Here is a 19,436-nt window from a genome sequence, read left to right on the forward strand (position 1 = left end):
AGAAATATTATTATGCCTGCTGGATAATATTACTGTATACAAAGATTTGAAAATTTCCAAACTCAAAAAGATATATTAGATATTTGGACATATTAGGCCATTTTGGATATTTGCTTTTAACAAATTTGATTCCTGGTAAAGAATAAAACATGTATATTTGAAAAATGTGGTTCTGGCTTTCACACTGCTCTTACAAATGTAAATTTTATATTGAATCTACAAAATACAACTATTAGAAAAATCCAACTCAGACACACAAGAACCTCTTGAAATACTCTATTCAACATGAAATAATATTTTTCCCATACAAAAATTTTCCCTACTTAGTTGTAGTACCACATTCAAAATAAATAATTAATGTACATTCATTTACTGGAAAAGTATAGTATTTAGAGTGATTTGCTCCCCAGAGCCTGAGAATAATTTTCATAAATCAAATACTTCATCAAGATGTTCCAAAGAAGTATAAGAGAAAAAGAACACAGTTTGAGAAAAATGAGTAAAGGCGAATAGTTGTTTTCTCATATTCTCATGCAAAATATGTCCCTTAATGAACAACATCACTCCCTTTTGAAAAAGCAGAATAAAGTATATTACCTCCAAAGCCTTTCAACATCTCCTTTCAAATGATCATGAAAACTTACATATAGGTATAATGATGGCATGCTAAAACATTTCAGTTTGAAAAACACTAATGAGGACCACTGTCCTCTAAAGATCACCTAGACCAGGGATCGGGAACCTATGGCTTGCGAGCCAGATGTGGCTCTTTTGATGGCTGCATCTGGCTCACAGACAAATCTTTAATAAAAATAATAATAACGTTAAAAATATAAAACATTCTCATGTATTACAACCCATTCATTTCCTACCGCTCATGTTCATGGTTGCAGATGGCTGGAGCCAATCACAGCTGTCCTCTGGGACAACATCAATTTTTATTGGATAATGCATAACATACACGGGTCATTATATGGCTCTCACGGAATTACATTTTAAAATATGTGGTGTTCATGGCGCTCTCAGTCAAAAAGGTTCCCCACCCCTGACCTAGACCATCATGGTATCAGACATTCCAACACCTGAGATTCATTCTTTTGGACCAGTGTATAAGTGGGTTCCTTTTGGTATCTAATTTGGGGAGCAGAACTAAATATACTAAACTTTTATTATTCAATCATGTTACTTCTAGAACTTAGAAAACAGTCATTGCCCAACCAAGAAAGCAAGTAACAAGTAGCAGGGAAAATCAGACAGGTTGGGGACAGGAGAAGAGATAGTTATACCTGAGTAGGATACGCCTGGGACCAGGCTGAGGCTTCCTTGATATACATATTCTGGCTTACTGGCATCACCGGGGTGGGGAGAGGGAAAGAAGAAATGGAGAAGGCTAATTGATGCCTAAAAGAAGAGAAGGATGACAAGATTCAAATTTACAATTATGCGGGAGACAAATTATATGTTTTATGGATTGAAGTTGACCAAGATACAAAATAAAAAGTGTGTGGGACAGCCTGACCAGGCGGTGGTGCAGTGGATAGAGCGTCAGACTGGGATGTGGAGGACCCGGGTTTGAGACCCCGAGGTCTCTAGCTTGAACGCGGGCTCATCTGGTTTGAGCAAGGCTCACCAGCTTGAGCCCAAGGTCGCTGGCTCGAGCAGGGGGTCACTCGCTCTGCTGTAGCCCCCCCACCAGTCAAGGCACATGTGAGAAATCAATCAATGAACAACTAAGGAACCGCAACGAAGAATTGATGATTCTCATCTCTCTCCGTTCCTGTCTCTGTCCCTCTCTCTGACTCTCTCTGTCTCTGCCACACATACACACACAGAGAGAAAATAAAAAGTATGTGGGACAGACTGTAACCTGAGGTGGGGTGGGAAAGGGGTGTGGGTGTGGGACAGATAAGAGGGAATATCATGAAACGAATAAAGTTTAGTTTAGCAATAAAGTGGATGAACAGAATGAAGACTGCAGAGGAGGTCAAATGACACTAGTTTGTGGCTTGTAATGGGAGAGAGATGATGACACAATTGCTCTGAGTGACAGGGACTACAGATGGAGACATACCCCTGTTCTTGCTTCTTCAGCTGACATGGGATCTCCATCCCAACTTGTCCTATGCTTAGGGTAGTATGAATCAAGAGAGTAAGCAGGTAAAAGGATATCATGTGAGGTCAATGTTTACTATCTTAACCCTTTGCTGCTCTTCTCCTGTCCTTTCCCATTGTCACTACCAGCTGCCTGGTGGCTGGGCACTTGGCCCCTTGTCTCTGAGTGCATGGGGAAGCCAGGACACAGGATTCAGTGATAGTTTCGTATACATATATACTGAAGCATGCATGCACAGACATGCACTGTCCAAAGCTAGAAGTATCAGAATTACACTTAAGAAACTATTTATTAATGCCCCTTTCAAGTTGTTTTCTTCTGTAAAATGACTTTTGCTTTCTGCCTGCACTCATATGAAAAATCTCTTTGTTATCCCTTGCATTTGTTTCACACACATCACTTCATAAACAGTTCAAGATCTCGGTGAGTGAAAGGAAATGTTCATGTTATCTCTCTAGTTGGTCATCTCTCTTCTCCAGCAGTACTAAAGAAGAAAACAATCAACACCACTTTTTAAACAGCATACTACACAAGAAGTGCTTCTTTGAGGGCCCATTTGAGTTTGCTGGGAGCCATACACAGTCTGAAGATGAAGCTACACACGCGCCACGCAGAACACAGCGAAAGAAAGGGCGGTTGCTCAGAAATGAGCGCCTGACGCCAGCTCCATCGCGAGCTGAGTGCCTCTACTTCAGAGTAGACAAGTTATCTAATTAGCACAAATATCTCATTGCTTTCACTGAACAGGCAGCATATTATGTCAAAGGGAAGAAATTAAACAGCAGTGAAAATAGGAAGAAAACTCCTCAGGAGATTATTCAAGAACCATAATCATATTCATAAGTATCCTTCTCTTTAATGTACTTGGCTAAGACACCCTCACAGCAAAGAGCTCTTGTTGTGTGAAACAGTAAAGGGGAGTTCTTCCAACGGGAGGGAGAGAATGAGATTTATCCAGAAGACTAGGTCAGTAACAAGATCCTGGCATGTCTATTACACTTGCCTGAAGTAGTACTCTGAGTCAATTAATTTGATCTGACTTAATGTTTAGATCAAAGCTAAAATAAAATGAAAATAAATAAGTGAGCAGGACTTGACCAGTCAATACATCTAATCTAATATGGCTCATAGAATTGTCAGCCAATAAACTAGAACTGGGTCCAGAAATGAGCAAATTATATTTATGTCACTGGCATCAGATTAAATTTTTGTCAGAGACGCCATAAAGTGAAATCTTCATGGAAAATTCTGAACAAAAATTTAACATGGAGAAAATAATGTCCCAATCAGGACCGTTAAATAAACTCTAAATGATTTTAGGGGCTGATTCCTGTGGCAAAGATGGCCTCTTCTCTCCTGCAGGCTCTAACGCCCTTTCTCCTTTCAAGTTCTTCTCACTGGAAAGCTATCCACAGCTCACTCTATTTGGTCCCATGTAAGTTATCCCAGAATTCCCTACACACAAAGTGAACCCCTCTCAACAGCTACAGAAGGTTGACACTTAGTTAGGCTGTGCGTTTTTTTTTTTACTCTATCATTCCCAACATCACTTGAAAATGGCAAGAGCCAATTGAACATTCAGTTTTCTCTTTGAGCACTTTAAGACTTTGGTATTCTCCTCCCATAACCTTTGGCTACCTTGGCAAATGCCAATCTGTAGCTTTTGATGTTCCAAGGAAAAGCTGAATGGAAAGTTAGCATATACCAATAATTAGAAGCATAGATTGTTAATTATGAAAACTTTGGAAGGGACCTCAGAAGTAGTGAGATCAAATCTTACATCCAGTAATTAACCCCCTTTAAAACATTTTCAGAAGAGTTTTTTTACCTTATGTTTTAAAATCATTTAGTGTCCGGCAGTTCACAATATCAAAAAGCAATCTGTTTTATCATTTTCCAACTTTATTTAGAAAGTTCTTTCTTAAAGGAAGATGCATGCTACCACCGTTTGAGTCTTGACCACGTGCACGATAATTGTCTTATTTATGTACCATTCCTTCAAATAGTTAAAGAGTGCTATTACCTTCTACAGTCTTCTTTTCTTCAAGCATATCTTCTTATGCTCTTCTCTTTATAATTTAATAATCATATCCACTCAACAAAGCCACTGTGAGTACTAAATGAGTGATAATCCCAGACAATTCCTGGACAATAGCAAGCATTTGCACAATTGTTCAAAATATGGAAATTGTTAGTACAAATGGCTCTCTGGGTGCTGTTTCCTCCATCTGTACTTAGGAATAAATTAGAAATTCTCTTTGAAAAACTGTCTAGTCTATAAATGCCAATATCCTACCTCTAACTTGTTGACAGAAATAAATACAATCCTTCAATAGACTGGTAGTCAGGCATGAAGCACTCCCTGTTTGTATATTTTTGAGTGTTTAATAAGTCACCCCAACTTCATTAGCCTTCTTAGCAGCAGTAGAAAGGGGCTGGCTCATTTAAACCCCTAGGATGTTTTCACTTCACCTTACTGAACCAGGCCTCTCCCCCTCTCTCGCTTTTTTAAAAAATTTTTACAAAACATATATATGTATTTTTTTTTTCTGAAGCTGGAAACAGGGAGAGACAGTCAGACAGACTCCCGCATGCGCCTGACCAGGATCCACCCGGCACGCCCACCATGGGGCGACGCTCTGCCCACCAGGGGGCGATGCTCTGCCCATCCTGGGCGTCGCCATGTTGGCGACCAGAGCCACTCCAGCACCTGAGGCAGAGGCCACAGAGCCATCCCCAGTGCCCGGGCCATCTTTGCTCCAATGGAGCCTTGGCTGCGGGAGGGGAAGAGAGAGACAGAGAGGAAAGCGCGGTGGAGGGGTGGAGAAGCAAATGGGCGCTTCTCCTGTGTGCCCTGGCCGGGAATCGAACCCGGGTCCTCCACACGCTAGGCCGACGCTCTACCGCTGAGCCAACCAGCCAGGGCCACAAAACATATATTGATAACAGTTCACTTATGAGCTGTGGGAAGCCTTCCTCTTGCCTAAAAAGTAGATTTCTTTTATCCTCTATTTGTCATTAAAAAAATAACAATAAAAAATTCTGTATCAACGATCAAAGAGTTTGTCTCTTTTATTCAAAAGAAAATAGACCACTGAGGGATAAAATATATTCTGCACTGACAGCAAATACTCTTGTGAAAGGGATTCCTAGAGGAATAATATTAGCTAATGCTTCAAATTAAACTAGGAATTTGCTTTTAGACACTTTAATAAAGTCACCTCGCAAAAAAGAATTATTTTACATCAATTATTATTCATTATGCATATCCAGAACTATTTAAATACCAAAAATTAAAAAATAAAATTTATTTGAAGAACTCCAATTACTGCTTGCCAGTGATATATACAAGGCTCTTTTATATGACTGGTTTACATAGGTAATGATCCAATAACTTACAGAGTTGCCTCCATTTTCTAATCATCAATTTATTAAAACAATCAGCTTATTATATCAAAAACGCTTAAAATTTTTCTGTGTACAGAAACATAATTCTTCCAAATTAATGGGTAAATTGTGATTATATTTGGAGAAAACAATATAGCATAAATAGTAAAAAAAAAAAAAAAAAATTAAAACTTTGTGTTAACAGCCGAAGGGAACACTGCCGATGTACTAACAATACTATCGGCCCTGGCCGGTTGGCTCAGTGGTAGAGCGTCGGCCTGGCGTGTAGAAGTCCTGGGTTCGATTCCCGGCCAGGGCACATAGGAGAGGCGCCCATTTGCCTCTCCACCCCTCCCCCTCTCCTTCCTCTCTGTTTCTCTCTTCCCCTCCCACAGCGAGGCTCCATTGGAGCAAAGATGGCCCGGGCGCTGGGGATGGCTCCTTGGCCGCTGCCCCAGGCGCTGGAGTGGCTCTGGCCGCAAAAGAGCGACGCCCCGGAGGGGCAGAGCATCGCCCCCTGGTGGGCAGAGCGTCGCCCCCTTGTGGGCGTGCCGGGTGGATCCCAGTCGGGCGCATGCGGGAGTCTGTCTCTGTCTCTCCCCGTTTCCAGCTTCAGAAAAATACAAAAATAAAAACCAATACTATCAAGTCTGCCGTTTTCTCCGGACCAGAGAATCCCACTAGTCAGACACCTGAAATACAATAGGTCAGTGGGTTCATCTCAGCTTTCAGCTGTGGGTTTTATTTATGACTTTCTGAGGACTTTAGTTATTTGCAAGCTCAACAGAATATATGGAAGAAGAGCAGGTGGTCACATCTGATGACTGATTCCATGGAAAGGGTAAAAGGGACCAAATATATGGTGATGGAAGATGATTTGACTTTGGGTGGTGGGCACAAAATGCAATATGCAGATCACATATCATAGAAATGTACACTTGAAACCTAAATGGTCCTATTTACCAATGTCACCTTAATAAGTTTATAAATAGAAATAAAGATGCAAAAACATAAAATAAATTATGGAGACAGCAAATTGTTGGATTAATCAGAAAAAAATAAAAAGTATAACACATTCCTCTATCTCTAATGTTTTAGATATACAGGAAACTTATGCTAATGATGTGAATTGTGGTTTATCATTGCTTAATCATGAGAATGCTTCTATCAATCAAATCATACAGTCATGAAAACATTCTTCTGTAGGTTTAAAACAATCCTCTGATATCTGAGTCTATGTGGTGAGGGATGATACTATCTTTAAGTATCCAAAAGACAGAATTTTACTCTGACATTTCACCTTTCTGTGACATTTAGATCAGTAGTACTCATAATGTCAGCCTCTCCATTGTGCAAAAGCTTCAACATATAGCAACTATTTCGTGTTATACCTCTCTTTCTCCAAAAGGAAATAAATATGACATTTTATGATGGATCCAACAATATAGCAAAATTAAAATCACATTTTAAAATAACTACAAAAAGATGAAGACATAAGGTATATGTGCTACCGAAGCGAGCACAAGATGAAGACATCAGGTAAAAATGGGCAGAAATAAAAGGCAGACCAAGGAATAAAGTTAGTTCAAGGAACTTGTACTACATAATCCTAATTGTCGCTGAAATAATCCTAATTATTTATAAGCTTCACAGTTGCATAATTTTCATTGCTCAGAAGAATAACAACTGTGCTTAATTCCTTAGCCAGAAAGTAATTTCTTCCATAAGATCACTCACTGGGAGAATTCTGGGCAATGTAATGTAATGAACAATATTCTTAGTACACATAGCAATGCATTTCATAAGGCTGGTCTGGTTGAAGGCCATCAGGATTAGCCTAGAATGACCAAACAAAGGGGGGTTGAATCAACATAATTTTGAATTTTGAATCAACCAATCAAGAGGCTGGGTTGAAAACGCAATCTACTACTTTATAGGATCACGGCTTTCTGAGGTTGAGATGTGATATTTGTTATGATTTAATATTATATGTATAAAGTTGTAAAATGCTTGAAACAACAACAACAAAAGACCAAAGAAAGGCTTTGATAGGACTTTCATTAATTATCCTAATCACAACCTACATGGAAAAAAAAGTTCTCATGTAATGTTTTCTTTGCATTTCTCTTAGATTAAAATAAACATTAGATCTGATCACAGGATCCAAAGAAATATTTGCCTTAAGTAAGAGCTGAGAATGTGCAAGAGCCTTTGTTGCTAAGCACCACTTAATCCCACCTAAAGACGCTGTAGTGCTTCAAAAGCAGCGTGTGTGGGGTCCTATAAAAATGTCTGGGAGGAGCAACCGTGAGGACTCACAAAGATATCGCAGGGAGAGCACCTTCGAGCCCCAAACGATGAGTCATTGTTGGCCAGACACAGACAGGAGGAAAGAGGATGCCAGGCAGGGGAAAGGGGAAACCGGAGGGCAGTAAAGATCATAGAAGATTTAAGTAATTCACTGTGACTGGAAGGTACTCTTGGGGATGGTTATAGAAATGACTGCAGAAATAGGTGTAGTCTAGATCAGCGATTTTTGACCTTTTTTATCTCAGGCACACAAACTAATTACATACTAAAAGTATGCAGCACTCCAGAATACATACTTTTTGCCAATCTGACAGAAAAAATAAGTACAAATTTGATTGCGTTACAAACACAATAATAATAGTAATTACCTACCCTTTTTGCTCCAAAGTGACTTTTAAAAACATCTGGTGCCTCTACTTGTATATAAGATGCAGTTAGTTAAGATGAGGTCATACTGCAGTAGGATGGACCACACATCCAGTGGGACTGGTATCCTTATAAACACGGGAAATATGGACGCACACACTCATGAGGACAATGTCATGTGCAGATGAATGCAGAGGTCGGAGTGATGCTTCTACAAACCAAGGAATGCCAAAAATTGCCAGCGAGCCCCCAGAAACCAGGGCAGGGGCCTGGGCAGGTTCTCCCTCACACCCCTCAGAAGGAATCAATCCTGCTAAAAATCTTGATCTTGCTCCCAGAACTGTGAGACAATAAATTTCTGTTGTTTAATCCAGACAGTTTGTGGTACTTACAGCTGCCCTAGCACCCAATACATGGAGTGCGCCCAGAATTTATGTACAATGGTTCATTAGATTTTTCTACTAAACAGGAGTGAAACTCTTAGTTGCCTTGAAATAAGTTCAAGTTTTTTCTATGCCTCTAATTTTCTTGTCTGTAAATTAGGGATAAAAAATAATATCTACTTCCTAGAGTTGTTGGGAAGAATAAATCAGCTGATACATGCAAAGCCCTTACAGAACAGGCCGTGGAATGTGTATGCTATCAATAGTTACTAGCTATTCTTGACCTTCCTTCCTTGAACTATATGCCAGACTCTGTGATAGGCACTCTGGGTACATCACCAAACAAAACAGATACAAATTTTTACCTTTAGGAAGTTTATATTGCAGTGTGTGAATGCAGGCAATAAAACAAATAAGCAAATTGTGTAATATCTTGGCCAATAATAAGTTTCATGAAGAAGAATAATGCAAAAAAAAAAAAAAAAGAGAAAAGAAGGGCTGAGATTGGTAGGTGGTCCAGAAAGGCATGAGTGAAGGAGGTATGGGAGAGAGCCATGTGCATACCTGGAAAAGAACCCTCCAAGCGGAGAGGACAGCAAGTGCCCGTGCCCTGACATAGCAACCTGCCTAGAATACGCAAAGAGGAAGAGCAGTGTGGCTAGCGCAGATGAGGCAGAGGGCCGTAGGAGATGAGGTCAGAGACCTAACAGGGGGCCAGGCTAGGTAAGTACTTGAAGGGCTTGGCTTTCACCCTGAGCGACATGGCATGCTATTGGAGGCATTGAGCCCGGGAATGACATGATCTGGACATTTTTAAGGATCACCCAGGCCAGTATGTGAGAGCAGATATGACAGTGGGGGGTGGGGGGAGAAGGGAAGGTCAGAAAGCAGGAGAACAGTTAGGAGGCTATTTCTGAAGTTCAGTCTCGAGATCACAAACCAGGCTCTCACCAGAGTTTTTCTGCAGAAGAAGTAAAGCATACGATAGGTATTTTCACAGGCGAGGTGACAGATTTTCCAGGTGGATTAAATGTGATGTCTGAAAGGAAGAAAGGCGTTAAGAACAACTCAGAGGTTTGGAAACTGAGCAAGCTGGAGTGTCTGAATTGGGAAAGACTTTGGTCGGAATGGGTTAGGAAGGGAAGAATAAAGTCACAGTGTGGTGTTCCCCCTTCCCTTCTTCTCTTGCCATCACTACTGTTCTAGTAGGAGGTAGTAGCTTCGTCAGTCCTTTCCTCTTTATTCTTAGTTTCATCTCCTATCAGATTTCCTTCTTCCTTTTTTTCCTAGCAGGAAAGAAGCCAATGTACAGTACGCCCTGCTCTTCGGTCAGCACATTACATCTAGCTGTCCTTTTCCTACTGCAGTATTTAGCATGACCTTCTGTCCTGGACACATAACCTTGATTCTACTCTGTTTCTACAATCACACCTTCCTTCTCAGTCCTTCCGATCATATCTTTATAAAGGGAAACACCTCCTTCTTCTTCTTCTTCTTTTGGATATTTCATTTTTCTGTGCTTTTCTCATTTTGGCCATTTTTCTTCCACTTACTCCAATTTCCATTAATCTTCCCACCAATTCTTTCCCGCTAACTACACACTGACTGCTCTCATCCCCATGAATTCTGCAAGGACTTCTCAACCCCAAAATAAATCTCCCGGCCGATCTTCCTAGCTTGTCCCGTTCCTCTGACCCTCAGTCGACACTCTTCACTGTACAGGAGTCATTTGATGTCTCTGGGTCTTAGTCTGTTCCCTTGAAAAATAAAGGAGTAAACTAGATTACAAATAAGAAAACACAGTTTGTTCTGAACTGCAGGCAAAATTAATAACATTTCTGTAAAAAATCCTGTACACGGAGGTCATTTTTAATGCTTTTATTTAGCAAAAGTTCCAGCTGATTTTGAAATACATTAGACATCCCATTCAATGAAGACAAAAGAGATTATTCCAAAACATCCTTTAATAGCCCTACAGTAATTATGCCTAACAAGAAAAATCCATCCAACACGGGTTTCTGCAGTGGAAATTACATTACTAAACTTCTTAACTATTAAGGAAATTCACACATATGTTATACAATTAAAAATATTTCATTTTTAAGATTAAATTTTATACAACACACCATAACTATCAATATAAAGGGTTACTTTAATACAGTAGTTATCTCTAGTTCATTTTAGCAAGGGAGCTGGACTTCATATTATTCATTCTTGGCTTATATATCTAACTTTGTAAAATTGTAGGAGAAATGTGTCCTGTCTAGCCTTCTCTGCCCAATTCAAATGCCAGGTCCCCTGAGTCCTACAATGATAAGAAATCTTTCCTCTAAACTCCACTGGGATTCACCTTGCATCTTTCTTATTCCCCATACTTCCAAAATTAGATTCTCCGATATCTATCAATAAACATTTATAAACAAAAAGGAGCAGAAGAGTAAATAAGTATGGTAGTTTATCAGAAAAAGTATGGGTTTTGAGTCAAACAGAACTAGCTTTGTATCTCATGTCACCTATTTATTCACCATGTTATATGATTTAGCTTCTCTGCGCCTTAGTTTTCTTACCTGTATAATGGAGATAACAAAACCTCCCTCGTAAGGTACTGTAAAGTTTAAAAGGGATAAGATCATAAATCACCTAGCTACAGTGGTCGGCAAACTGCGGCTCGTGAGCCACACGCGGCTCTTTGGCCCCCTGAGTGTGGCTCTTCCACAAAATACCACGTGTAGGCGCTACCTCAATAAGGAATGTACCTACCTATATAGTTTAAGTTTAAAAAATTTGGCTCTCAAAAGAAATTTCAATCCTTGTACTGTTGATATTTGGCTCTGCTGACTAATGAGTTTGCCGACCACTGATCCTAGCACATAAGAAGCATCCAACAATTATTACTTCTCCCCCTGTTCTAGCATGCCATTCGCAATTCAGTCCTGTCTTGTACCTGATAGAACACGGGGCTGTTCCTAGACTTCGTTCATCTTTGTGTTTCCTGTGGAATCCAGGGTACAGTAGTGACTGCTCATTCTGGAGGCACAATGACTGTGTGCAGTGTTAAACTGAGTGTAGATCGACCAGCATCATTTCAAAACTATGGATTTGGGCTCGTTGGGCTCTTTTGATAATACAGCGTAGTACAAAAGTAGATTTCACAGTTGTTTGTATGGAAAGTAATACAGTAATTAATAAATAATAATACAATAATAAACTCTCTCATATACTCAAAACCATAAACCTACTCCTGCCCTTCCTTTAGAGCCCCTCTTGTGAGCTTCGGATCAGGCCACTTTGGCCTTGGGGCAGCCCACCACGTTTTAACATAGGTTGTACAAAATATACGCACTCTTCAAAATGCTTTGGCAACTGATCAGAACGCTGCTCCATTTCTCACTGTAGAAACTGCTGCAGAAACAGCAACCTTACTCGGAAATAGAGGGACTGAATTCACTACAGTTCGCTGGCAAAACAAGTTGTGTTGAAAAAGCACTGAGTCAATTAAACTCCAGCCCGCCCTGCCTCGCCTTGACACCTGCGGCAAGTCCGCTATGTTCACTGAGCCTCAATTAAAACAAACAGAGAGATAAGAACTACACTTTGGGTGTTACAGAAGGTTGTGGGCAGACAAGATAAGGTGAGGCCTTGCAACAGACTTTGAAGTAGGATGCAAAAACAAGGTCTACAGAGCCATCACTTTTGGTGACGCTGCGCTCTTAGTTTGTCATACCTCAGGCTTCTAAGCTTATGTTTTTCTTTTGCAATTGACCAGTTTTCACTTAATTTCAATGGAAATTCTGCGTGTGTGTGCGCACATGGTTGCACAAGCACACATACAGTGATAAAATTCACATAATGCCCTATGTGTTCTGCATGCCACGTGACAGGGCAGCAAGGACGTGCAGTCGTGAAACGCTCATTCAACAAATGCAATGTCTGTAGAGCAAAGGGGCTGGTCGGCGGGCGGGCAGCTGGGACTGCACACGTCAGTTGCCTTCCTGTCTGATGCTAGAACGACACCGCACAACACAGCCGACGGCTTGTGGCTTTTTCTCACGCGTCAGTCACAGCTTCCTTTGTAAAACATGTCAAAGGCAATGCAGCTCAACCAAAGCAGAACAGAAAGTCAACCCAAGAAGAAAGGAAGGGGGGGGGGGGGTGGAGCCAGCGACCTGTCTTTGCAGATGGAATCTTTGCTTCTAGGTCACTGTGTCCCCATCAGTCCAGGTTTCCAAAGGAAATTGGGAGGGAGGGGTGGCAGATCAACCACCTACACACTGCAGAGGGAAGACCGAACCTTGCCAAATTTCCGGAAGAAATCTTCCTGCGCCCGGGCCAGGGCGTCTTCGTCGATGTACACCGCCGGCCTCCTGGCCACGAGGAAGTACTGTACCTTCCGCAGCTTCCAGCCCAGCACGTAGTGCAGCCAGCCGCACACGGCCGCCGTGGAGCGGCCCACCCCCGCGTTGCAGTGCACGTACACGGTGTGCCCGTTCTCCAGCAGCGCGTGCAGCAGGCACACCGCCTGGGGCAGCATCTGCACCCGCCCTGCGATTGAGAAAGCACAGCACAGACACGTGAATAACGGTACCCCCATATCGCCTAATAACCGCTCCTCCAGTGCCCCGTGAAGTCACAGTGCTGTGCGCGTCAAGGCAGGGATGATACAGCCTCCTTCATTCCTTTGTGGTTTTTTGAAGGAGAAGGTGATACAATATCAAATCCTGCTCATGGGCCTGACCTGTGGTGGCACAGGGGATAAAGCGGCGACCTGGAATGCCGAGGTCCCTGGTGTGAAACCCTGGGCTTGTCTGGTCAAGGCACAAAGGGTAGCTGATGCTGATGCTGATGCTTCCTACACCTCCCCTGCCCCTCTTTCTCTCCTTCTCTCTCTCTCTCTCTCTCTCTCTCTCTATCTCTCTCTCTCTCTCTCTCGTATCTCTCTAAAATGATTAAATAAAAAAATCCTACTCATAATAAAGCGGAAAGGGTGCTGCAGAGCCAATGGGTCAGCTCTGAGCTATCGACTGCCCCTTCAAGGCGCTTCTGCGTCCATGCCAGTTTCCCTTCCAGGGCAAGTCCACTGTTGCCTGTCATCAGAGGGGTGGATTTTCACACTGTTCATCCTCACAGCTCGGGCAGGGGTCAGAAGGTTTCAAAGAGAAGCCAACAGGCCCTGTCACCTGAATTCGCTTTAGTCCACAGGGATCTCCCAGGGAAACGAAACACAGAATCAGTCAATCCTGACCAAAGATTAGCCAATCTTATTCATTTGACATATGCTCGTTTTCCTTTGTCCAATGGGATGACTAACTTATTGATACATGGTGGGTGTTCGATAAATGGTTCATTTATTACTCCCCGTGTTGCAGTGTGGGCTACAATGGATTCGGTTTCTCCTTTCCTAGGCAGTTACGATTACAGTTATTGCAGCTTCGTGGCTACTTTTTCGAATATGAGATGATTCAGATGTCTGCCCCTCGCACTGAGAGGCTCTGTGGGGGCCATTGTAAGAGATCCCCGCTGAAATCATCCGCTGCCTGGACACCTGGAGTTTCTTCTCTTACAGGTTCTCAGGCCGAGACACTTAGTGGATTTCGGGGAGGGGTGGAGGATGGACAGTGTCAATTACTTCCAAAAGGGATAGAGGAGGGGACTCCGCAGAGTCCTGGACGGAAGCCGTGTGCATTTCTCCCGCTACGCTCAGTCCTCAGCTGCACAGACTCAGAGAGGTAGCCCCCAGGGCCATGCCTGCACACCACCAGCCCACCGGAAGACCAGGAGGCGGGAAAAGCCCCTCCCTAAGATGATTTCACTACAGAACCCTCCCATGAGAGACACCCGGGTAAGTTTAGACTTCCCTCGTTAGATGTCCTCTTTTACAAGGCAAGAGCCCCTGAAGGGGCCAACACAACCCACTGCGAACAGGTGTCAGCACCTGAGAAGCAGAGATGTTACCAAAGACCCCGTTGTGCCCGATGGCTCTCCCAGTTACCACTCTATCCAGGCAGGGCTCTACCTTCAGACTCACCCCACTCTGAGGTGGGAGCAGAAATGCATCGAGCCAGAACGATACCCTAATTTTACTTCCAGTGTTGTTAATCCCTCCTACTCTGGATGTAAAGAGCTGTTTAGAGATGCTTTTAACTGGAGTTCCCTTATGCAGGGCACTCCGCAGTTCCTGGGGCCCCATCCCTCTCAGTGGTGCCTGCCTGGTCCCCGAGGACACCTGAATTGGAGACACACTAGCACCTACATGACGTGTGACTTGTGACTTCTCAGAGTCCAAATGGAGCCGTCACTTTGACTGATTTACACCTCTGCCCCTTGTTCTGAGGTGCTCTGGGGCGAGCCCTGGGGGGGCCTGCCATGCAGCCGGTTGTTCATGGCACTGTCCTAGAGGCAGGAAAATACTGCCGGAGACCTGGCAAGGTGGGAGCATCGCACGCCCTGAGGAAGTATCGCACGGTGTGTCTCAAGGCGAGTACTGTGTAGCTGACCCACTATTTGAGCTGGGGGACCAGAGGAAGCAAAACCTCCAAGGTGTGTTTGAGTGACCTGCTGATGGGGTGAGGCGGGTTCAGGCTGAAGGCTGCTGTTCTGCTAAAGGGGTGTTCGGGGTTTACTCCGAGTAATAGCACTGGGGAGGGAGCGCCTAGTGATGGGGCCAGGAAGCTTGGGTTCTTCCTGCTCCTCCCTAGTGCACCACCTGACAAGTCCCCATTTACAGCTCCTTCTCCAGCTGCCACGTGCCTGGCTGAGAAATAAATAGAAATACGGTTTTTTTTGTTTTTTTTTCTGGGGTTTTTTTGTTTTGTTTTTTGTATTTTTTCGAAGCTGGAAACGGGGAGGCAGTCAGACAGACTCCCTCATGCACCCAACCGGGATCCACCCGGCATGCCCACCAGGGGGCGATGCTCTGCCCCTCCGGGGCATCGCTCTGTTGCGACCAGATCCATTCTAGCGCCTGAGGCAGAGGCCACAGAGCCATCCCCAGCGCCCGGGCCATCTTTGCTCCAATGGAGCCTCGGCTGCGGGAGGGGAAGAGAGAGACAGAGAGGAAGGAGAAGGGGAGGGGTGGAGAAGCAGATGGGCGCCTCTCCTGTGTGCCCTGGCCGGGAATCAAACCCGGGACTTCCGCACACCAGGCCAACGCTCTACCACTGAGCCAACCAGCCAGGGCTAGAAATACGTGTAATGTGAGTTTTATTAAGTGCCAAATACACAAACAGACCACGGTGGCCATTTGCAGGAGGAGGTGCCGAGGGCAAGTCCCCGCCCCTGGTGCTCAGCATCGGTAGGGGTTACAGGGACCTGTCAGGACCCCTTCCCTGACCTCCTCTCTGGCCAGAGGTGCCCCGTGAAAGGGTCTGCACCAAAGGCTATGATGTGATATCTCCCTTTTCTTTTTATCTGTCAAAGATTTTTCAGGATGCATGCAAACAGTTTAGAAGTTGAAACTGCTGAAAATAGATATGTGTTTAGAAGATGAGAATGCATATATGTTACTTGAGGTCCTATGATCTCAGCACATAATCCTGGCAGGTGAATGTCAGCGGCCACGCGGAGGTCTCCGGAAGGCCTCTAGATTAAACACGGGTTTTGCACGCCAGTGGCCTTCTCCTAACGTCACTCAGCCATCCAACTTAAGAACTGTCCAACAAATATTTAAATGACATAAAGAATGAACAATTAATAAAAAGGAGCCACAGAGAAGTAGCGGGCCCAGGATGCCCGCAGCTCAGCCTGGCCTCAGCTGGAGCCTGGTTGACTGTGATCTCCAGACCACCCTGCCTGGATGGCCGCTCTTTCCGCCTTTCCTCAGCCACGTGCTGTTCTAAGCACCGAGCATGCCTCAGCTCCTTTGCAACCACCTCTTAGCAACAATGACTTGGGACTATTATTATGCTCAGTGACATCTGAGGAAACTGAGGCACAGTTTCCTCTGTGCTGCTGTCCTTCCCGAACCTGCCTGGCCCGTGGTTGTGCGGGCCCCGTGCTGTCAGCCTGAGCTCTCAGTCAGCCCTGCTCCCCACCTGCCTGGCTGTGCTCTGCTTTCACCTGTGTGAGAGTCACATCCGAGGGGCTAAGCACCTGCCCCACCCCAGGGGGACCATCTGTGGCCAACCCACCCAGCTAATATGTAACCCACCGAGGAATGAAAAGAGGTCCCAGGATCCGACCTCATACCACAAAGCCAGTGTCAACCAGAGCCCCTGATTTTTAGGTTTGGGGAATTTTGGCTCCATATGCAATTAAATTTGGTAAAAAGTTTTCATTCTTAAAAACAAGGATACCTAAAGGCAAGGCAGAAAGAAATGCAGATCTTCTTTTAATGTGAAATAGTCCAAATTTTAAATGTTGGCAACTAGGTTGAAAATCTGAAACCCCGTGCAGATCCAACAAAACACTCCACGAATGGGATTCCTCCTGTGGGACCCGCAACAGGCCTCGGCTCTCGGAAGACGCTCAGAAGGCATTTGTTAAGTACACGAATTAAAGCAAAATAAAACAAACCCCCAGCCACACAGATTTGATCCGAGACACTACCAGACCCCTTTAATCTAACTCCTGTTCTACCGCCTCCGGGCGAATCCAACTCTAAAGTGAATACGCACAGGTGGTGAGAAGGCACGCGGACTGGACAGAAGTGGGGGACCCTAAAGTAAGGGGACCAGTCGTCCTCCTTCAGGTAGGACAGTCCTTCTTTTGTAAGTTCCGTCCTCCCTCGAAAAGTGTCCTCCTACATGTCCTCCTTTTGGATATTGGAAGACTAATCTGTAAATGTCCATATTCGATTGATGCAGAGTGGATCCATTGCGTGTGATGTGACGTATTTGTATCTAAATGAGTACTTTTTTCTTACAATTATTATTAAAAATTAATAGGCATGGAAGCATAATTACAATATAAAATATTACAAATGTTTTTATTATAGTGTATTATTTTTGCAATGAATAAAATGTTTTTTTATTTATAATATTGTTTTTTTCAATTTATTTTTGTCCTCTTTTTCATTGTAAAAAAGTTGGTCACCTTACCCAAAGGTATCCAAGGTGTAGCTAAGCCTGGCCCTGAAAGAAATCACTCCTGGCACAACTTCCAGCCTTTCCAATGCATGCGTCTGTGGTCATGCGCCACACACACATACACACACACACACACACACACACACGTCTTTCCTTTCTTAATACTGGGGCAGATTTAAGGCTGAATAAAATATTATTATTTTACTTGAGCATATCTTGTGTTCCACCTTCGCAATGTAATATAGATAAGGTTCGTATTATCCATACATATTATGGTTTTCAAAGCACGTTCTTTATAAAATCTCCATGATTTTCAAAGCACGTTCGGACCCATCATCTTACGCAGCTGTCATAATACTGCAAAGTAGAAATTATTATCGCTGTTTTCTAAATGTGTGAACTAGTCTGCCCCACATCACACAGCCATGCTGCGGTGACAGGCTCAGGCCCCAGGGGCCATGGCTTCACCCTCAGTGTCTCTGCCTCATGGCTGAGCCAAAGCCAGCGTGCTGAGTCAGAGACCAGGACTCAGACTATGACGACAACGGGGGAGCCGGGGACCTGGCCACACGCTGTCGTTCCAGAGGCCGGGCAGACCAGGTGTCACCCCGGCACTGCCCTAACAGGGGCCAAAACACAGCCAGACCACCTCCTATATGAAGGAAAAATGGAACATATTTGTTTCGGGAGGTGGGGAGGCTGAATGCTAGGTTTGAGAGCTTTTTCTTCTTAGGTGAAAATCACAAACCAAAATATAAAAAAAGAAAGGAAGAAAGAACCCTAACCAACCCCTCTGCGTACGACAGAATACACAGGATAAGGGTTGATGGCACAACTGATTGCAGCAGGTCTGTGACAACCAGTGGTGACAGTGGGTCCTAACATACTGTCTTCTTTCTCAGACGTTAGCTGACAGGATTAAGTGGCTCAAAACACTTCCAGATGGGGTTTTTTTCTAGAGTTCTAAAAATATTTAGCAGAATTAATCTATATGTTTACTGTGCAAATATTGTGAGCTGCAGAGATGGATCTATTGGTCAAAATTTCCTCCTTGGGGACTGCACAGTAGCCATTAACCCTTTGATCACTCCCCAGGTCATGCTGAAATGAAGAAACCCTTCCTGCGGTCTTAAGGTTTCACCCTTTTCAACTGGGAGCCTTTATTTTGCTGTCATTTCGGGTAGTCAGTGCAGCAGGTGCTCCCCGGGTGTGACTGGAACTCCTAGTCACAGAGGGAAGATCTTATTTGTCTCTGTTTCCCCAGCGGCACGCATGTCACATCATAATTCTCTCTTCACAAAGACAGACACCCAAAAAGGTTCTCATATATCTGCAGTGGGTTTTAAGGATGAGCATACTATTCCCGATTGGTTAGGGGGACCTTCGGATAACCAGAGCCTGGGGTGGAATGGGGTGTGTGGCAAACTATTGTAACTTCTCTGAGCCTTGGCTCACCTAATATTCCAATGAGATACCAAGGCTGTGAAACCAGAGTTCAAGAGAAGGTCCAAGCGCTCTCTGAAAGCTCCAGGCGCTCCACTGTAAGCATTTTCTCTGTTTTGAAACCAGAGAAACAAGCTGCACAGGACAGATCTGACCTAGACTCAACCTGTGCTCTTCTATGCAAATCAAGTCTGTCTTCTCCTTCCTTTGGAAAGAAGACAAAGCTCGTGTGGCTAAACAAGTGCCTTTGGATCAGCATTACCAGGAGTAACCAAACTGTCCCCTCCCTAAGGGACAAAAATTATGCCTCCTCCCAGCAATAGCTCAGTACACACACAGCCACAAAGAGAGCCCAGCCAGGAGGACCACCTGAGACTCATAAAGAGCCAATGTGGCCGAGGGCCAGGCAAC

At 43.9% G+C, this 19,436-nt stretch overlaps 1 protein-coding gene across 1 annotated transcript in view; it reads right to left on the reverse strand.

Annotated features, from left to right (window-relative positions):
* Positions 1-10,422: 10,422 nt before the first annotated feature.
* The window catches only part of EPM2A (EPM2A glucan phosphatase, laforin), an 81,834-nt gene continuing 72,820 nt past the window's right edge, over positions 10,423-19,436 (reverse strand). The window contains 1 exon segment of the mRNA XM_066248293.1: positions 10,423-13,101. Within this exon segment, the coding sequence (XP_066104390.1) occupies positions 12,824-13,101 (278 nt within the window). The 3' untranslated portion in view covers positions 10,423-12,823.

Source organism: Saccopteryx bilineata, chromosome 12, assembly GCF_036850765.1.
Source record: "Saccopteryx bilineata isolate mSacBil1 chromosome 12, mSacBil1_pri_phased_curated, whole genome shotgun sequence".
NCBI lineage: Eukaryota > Metazoa > Chordata > Mammalia > Chiroptera > Emballonuridae > Saccopteryx > Saccopteryx bilineata.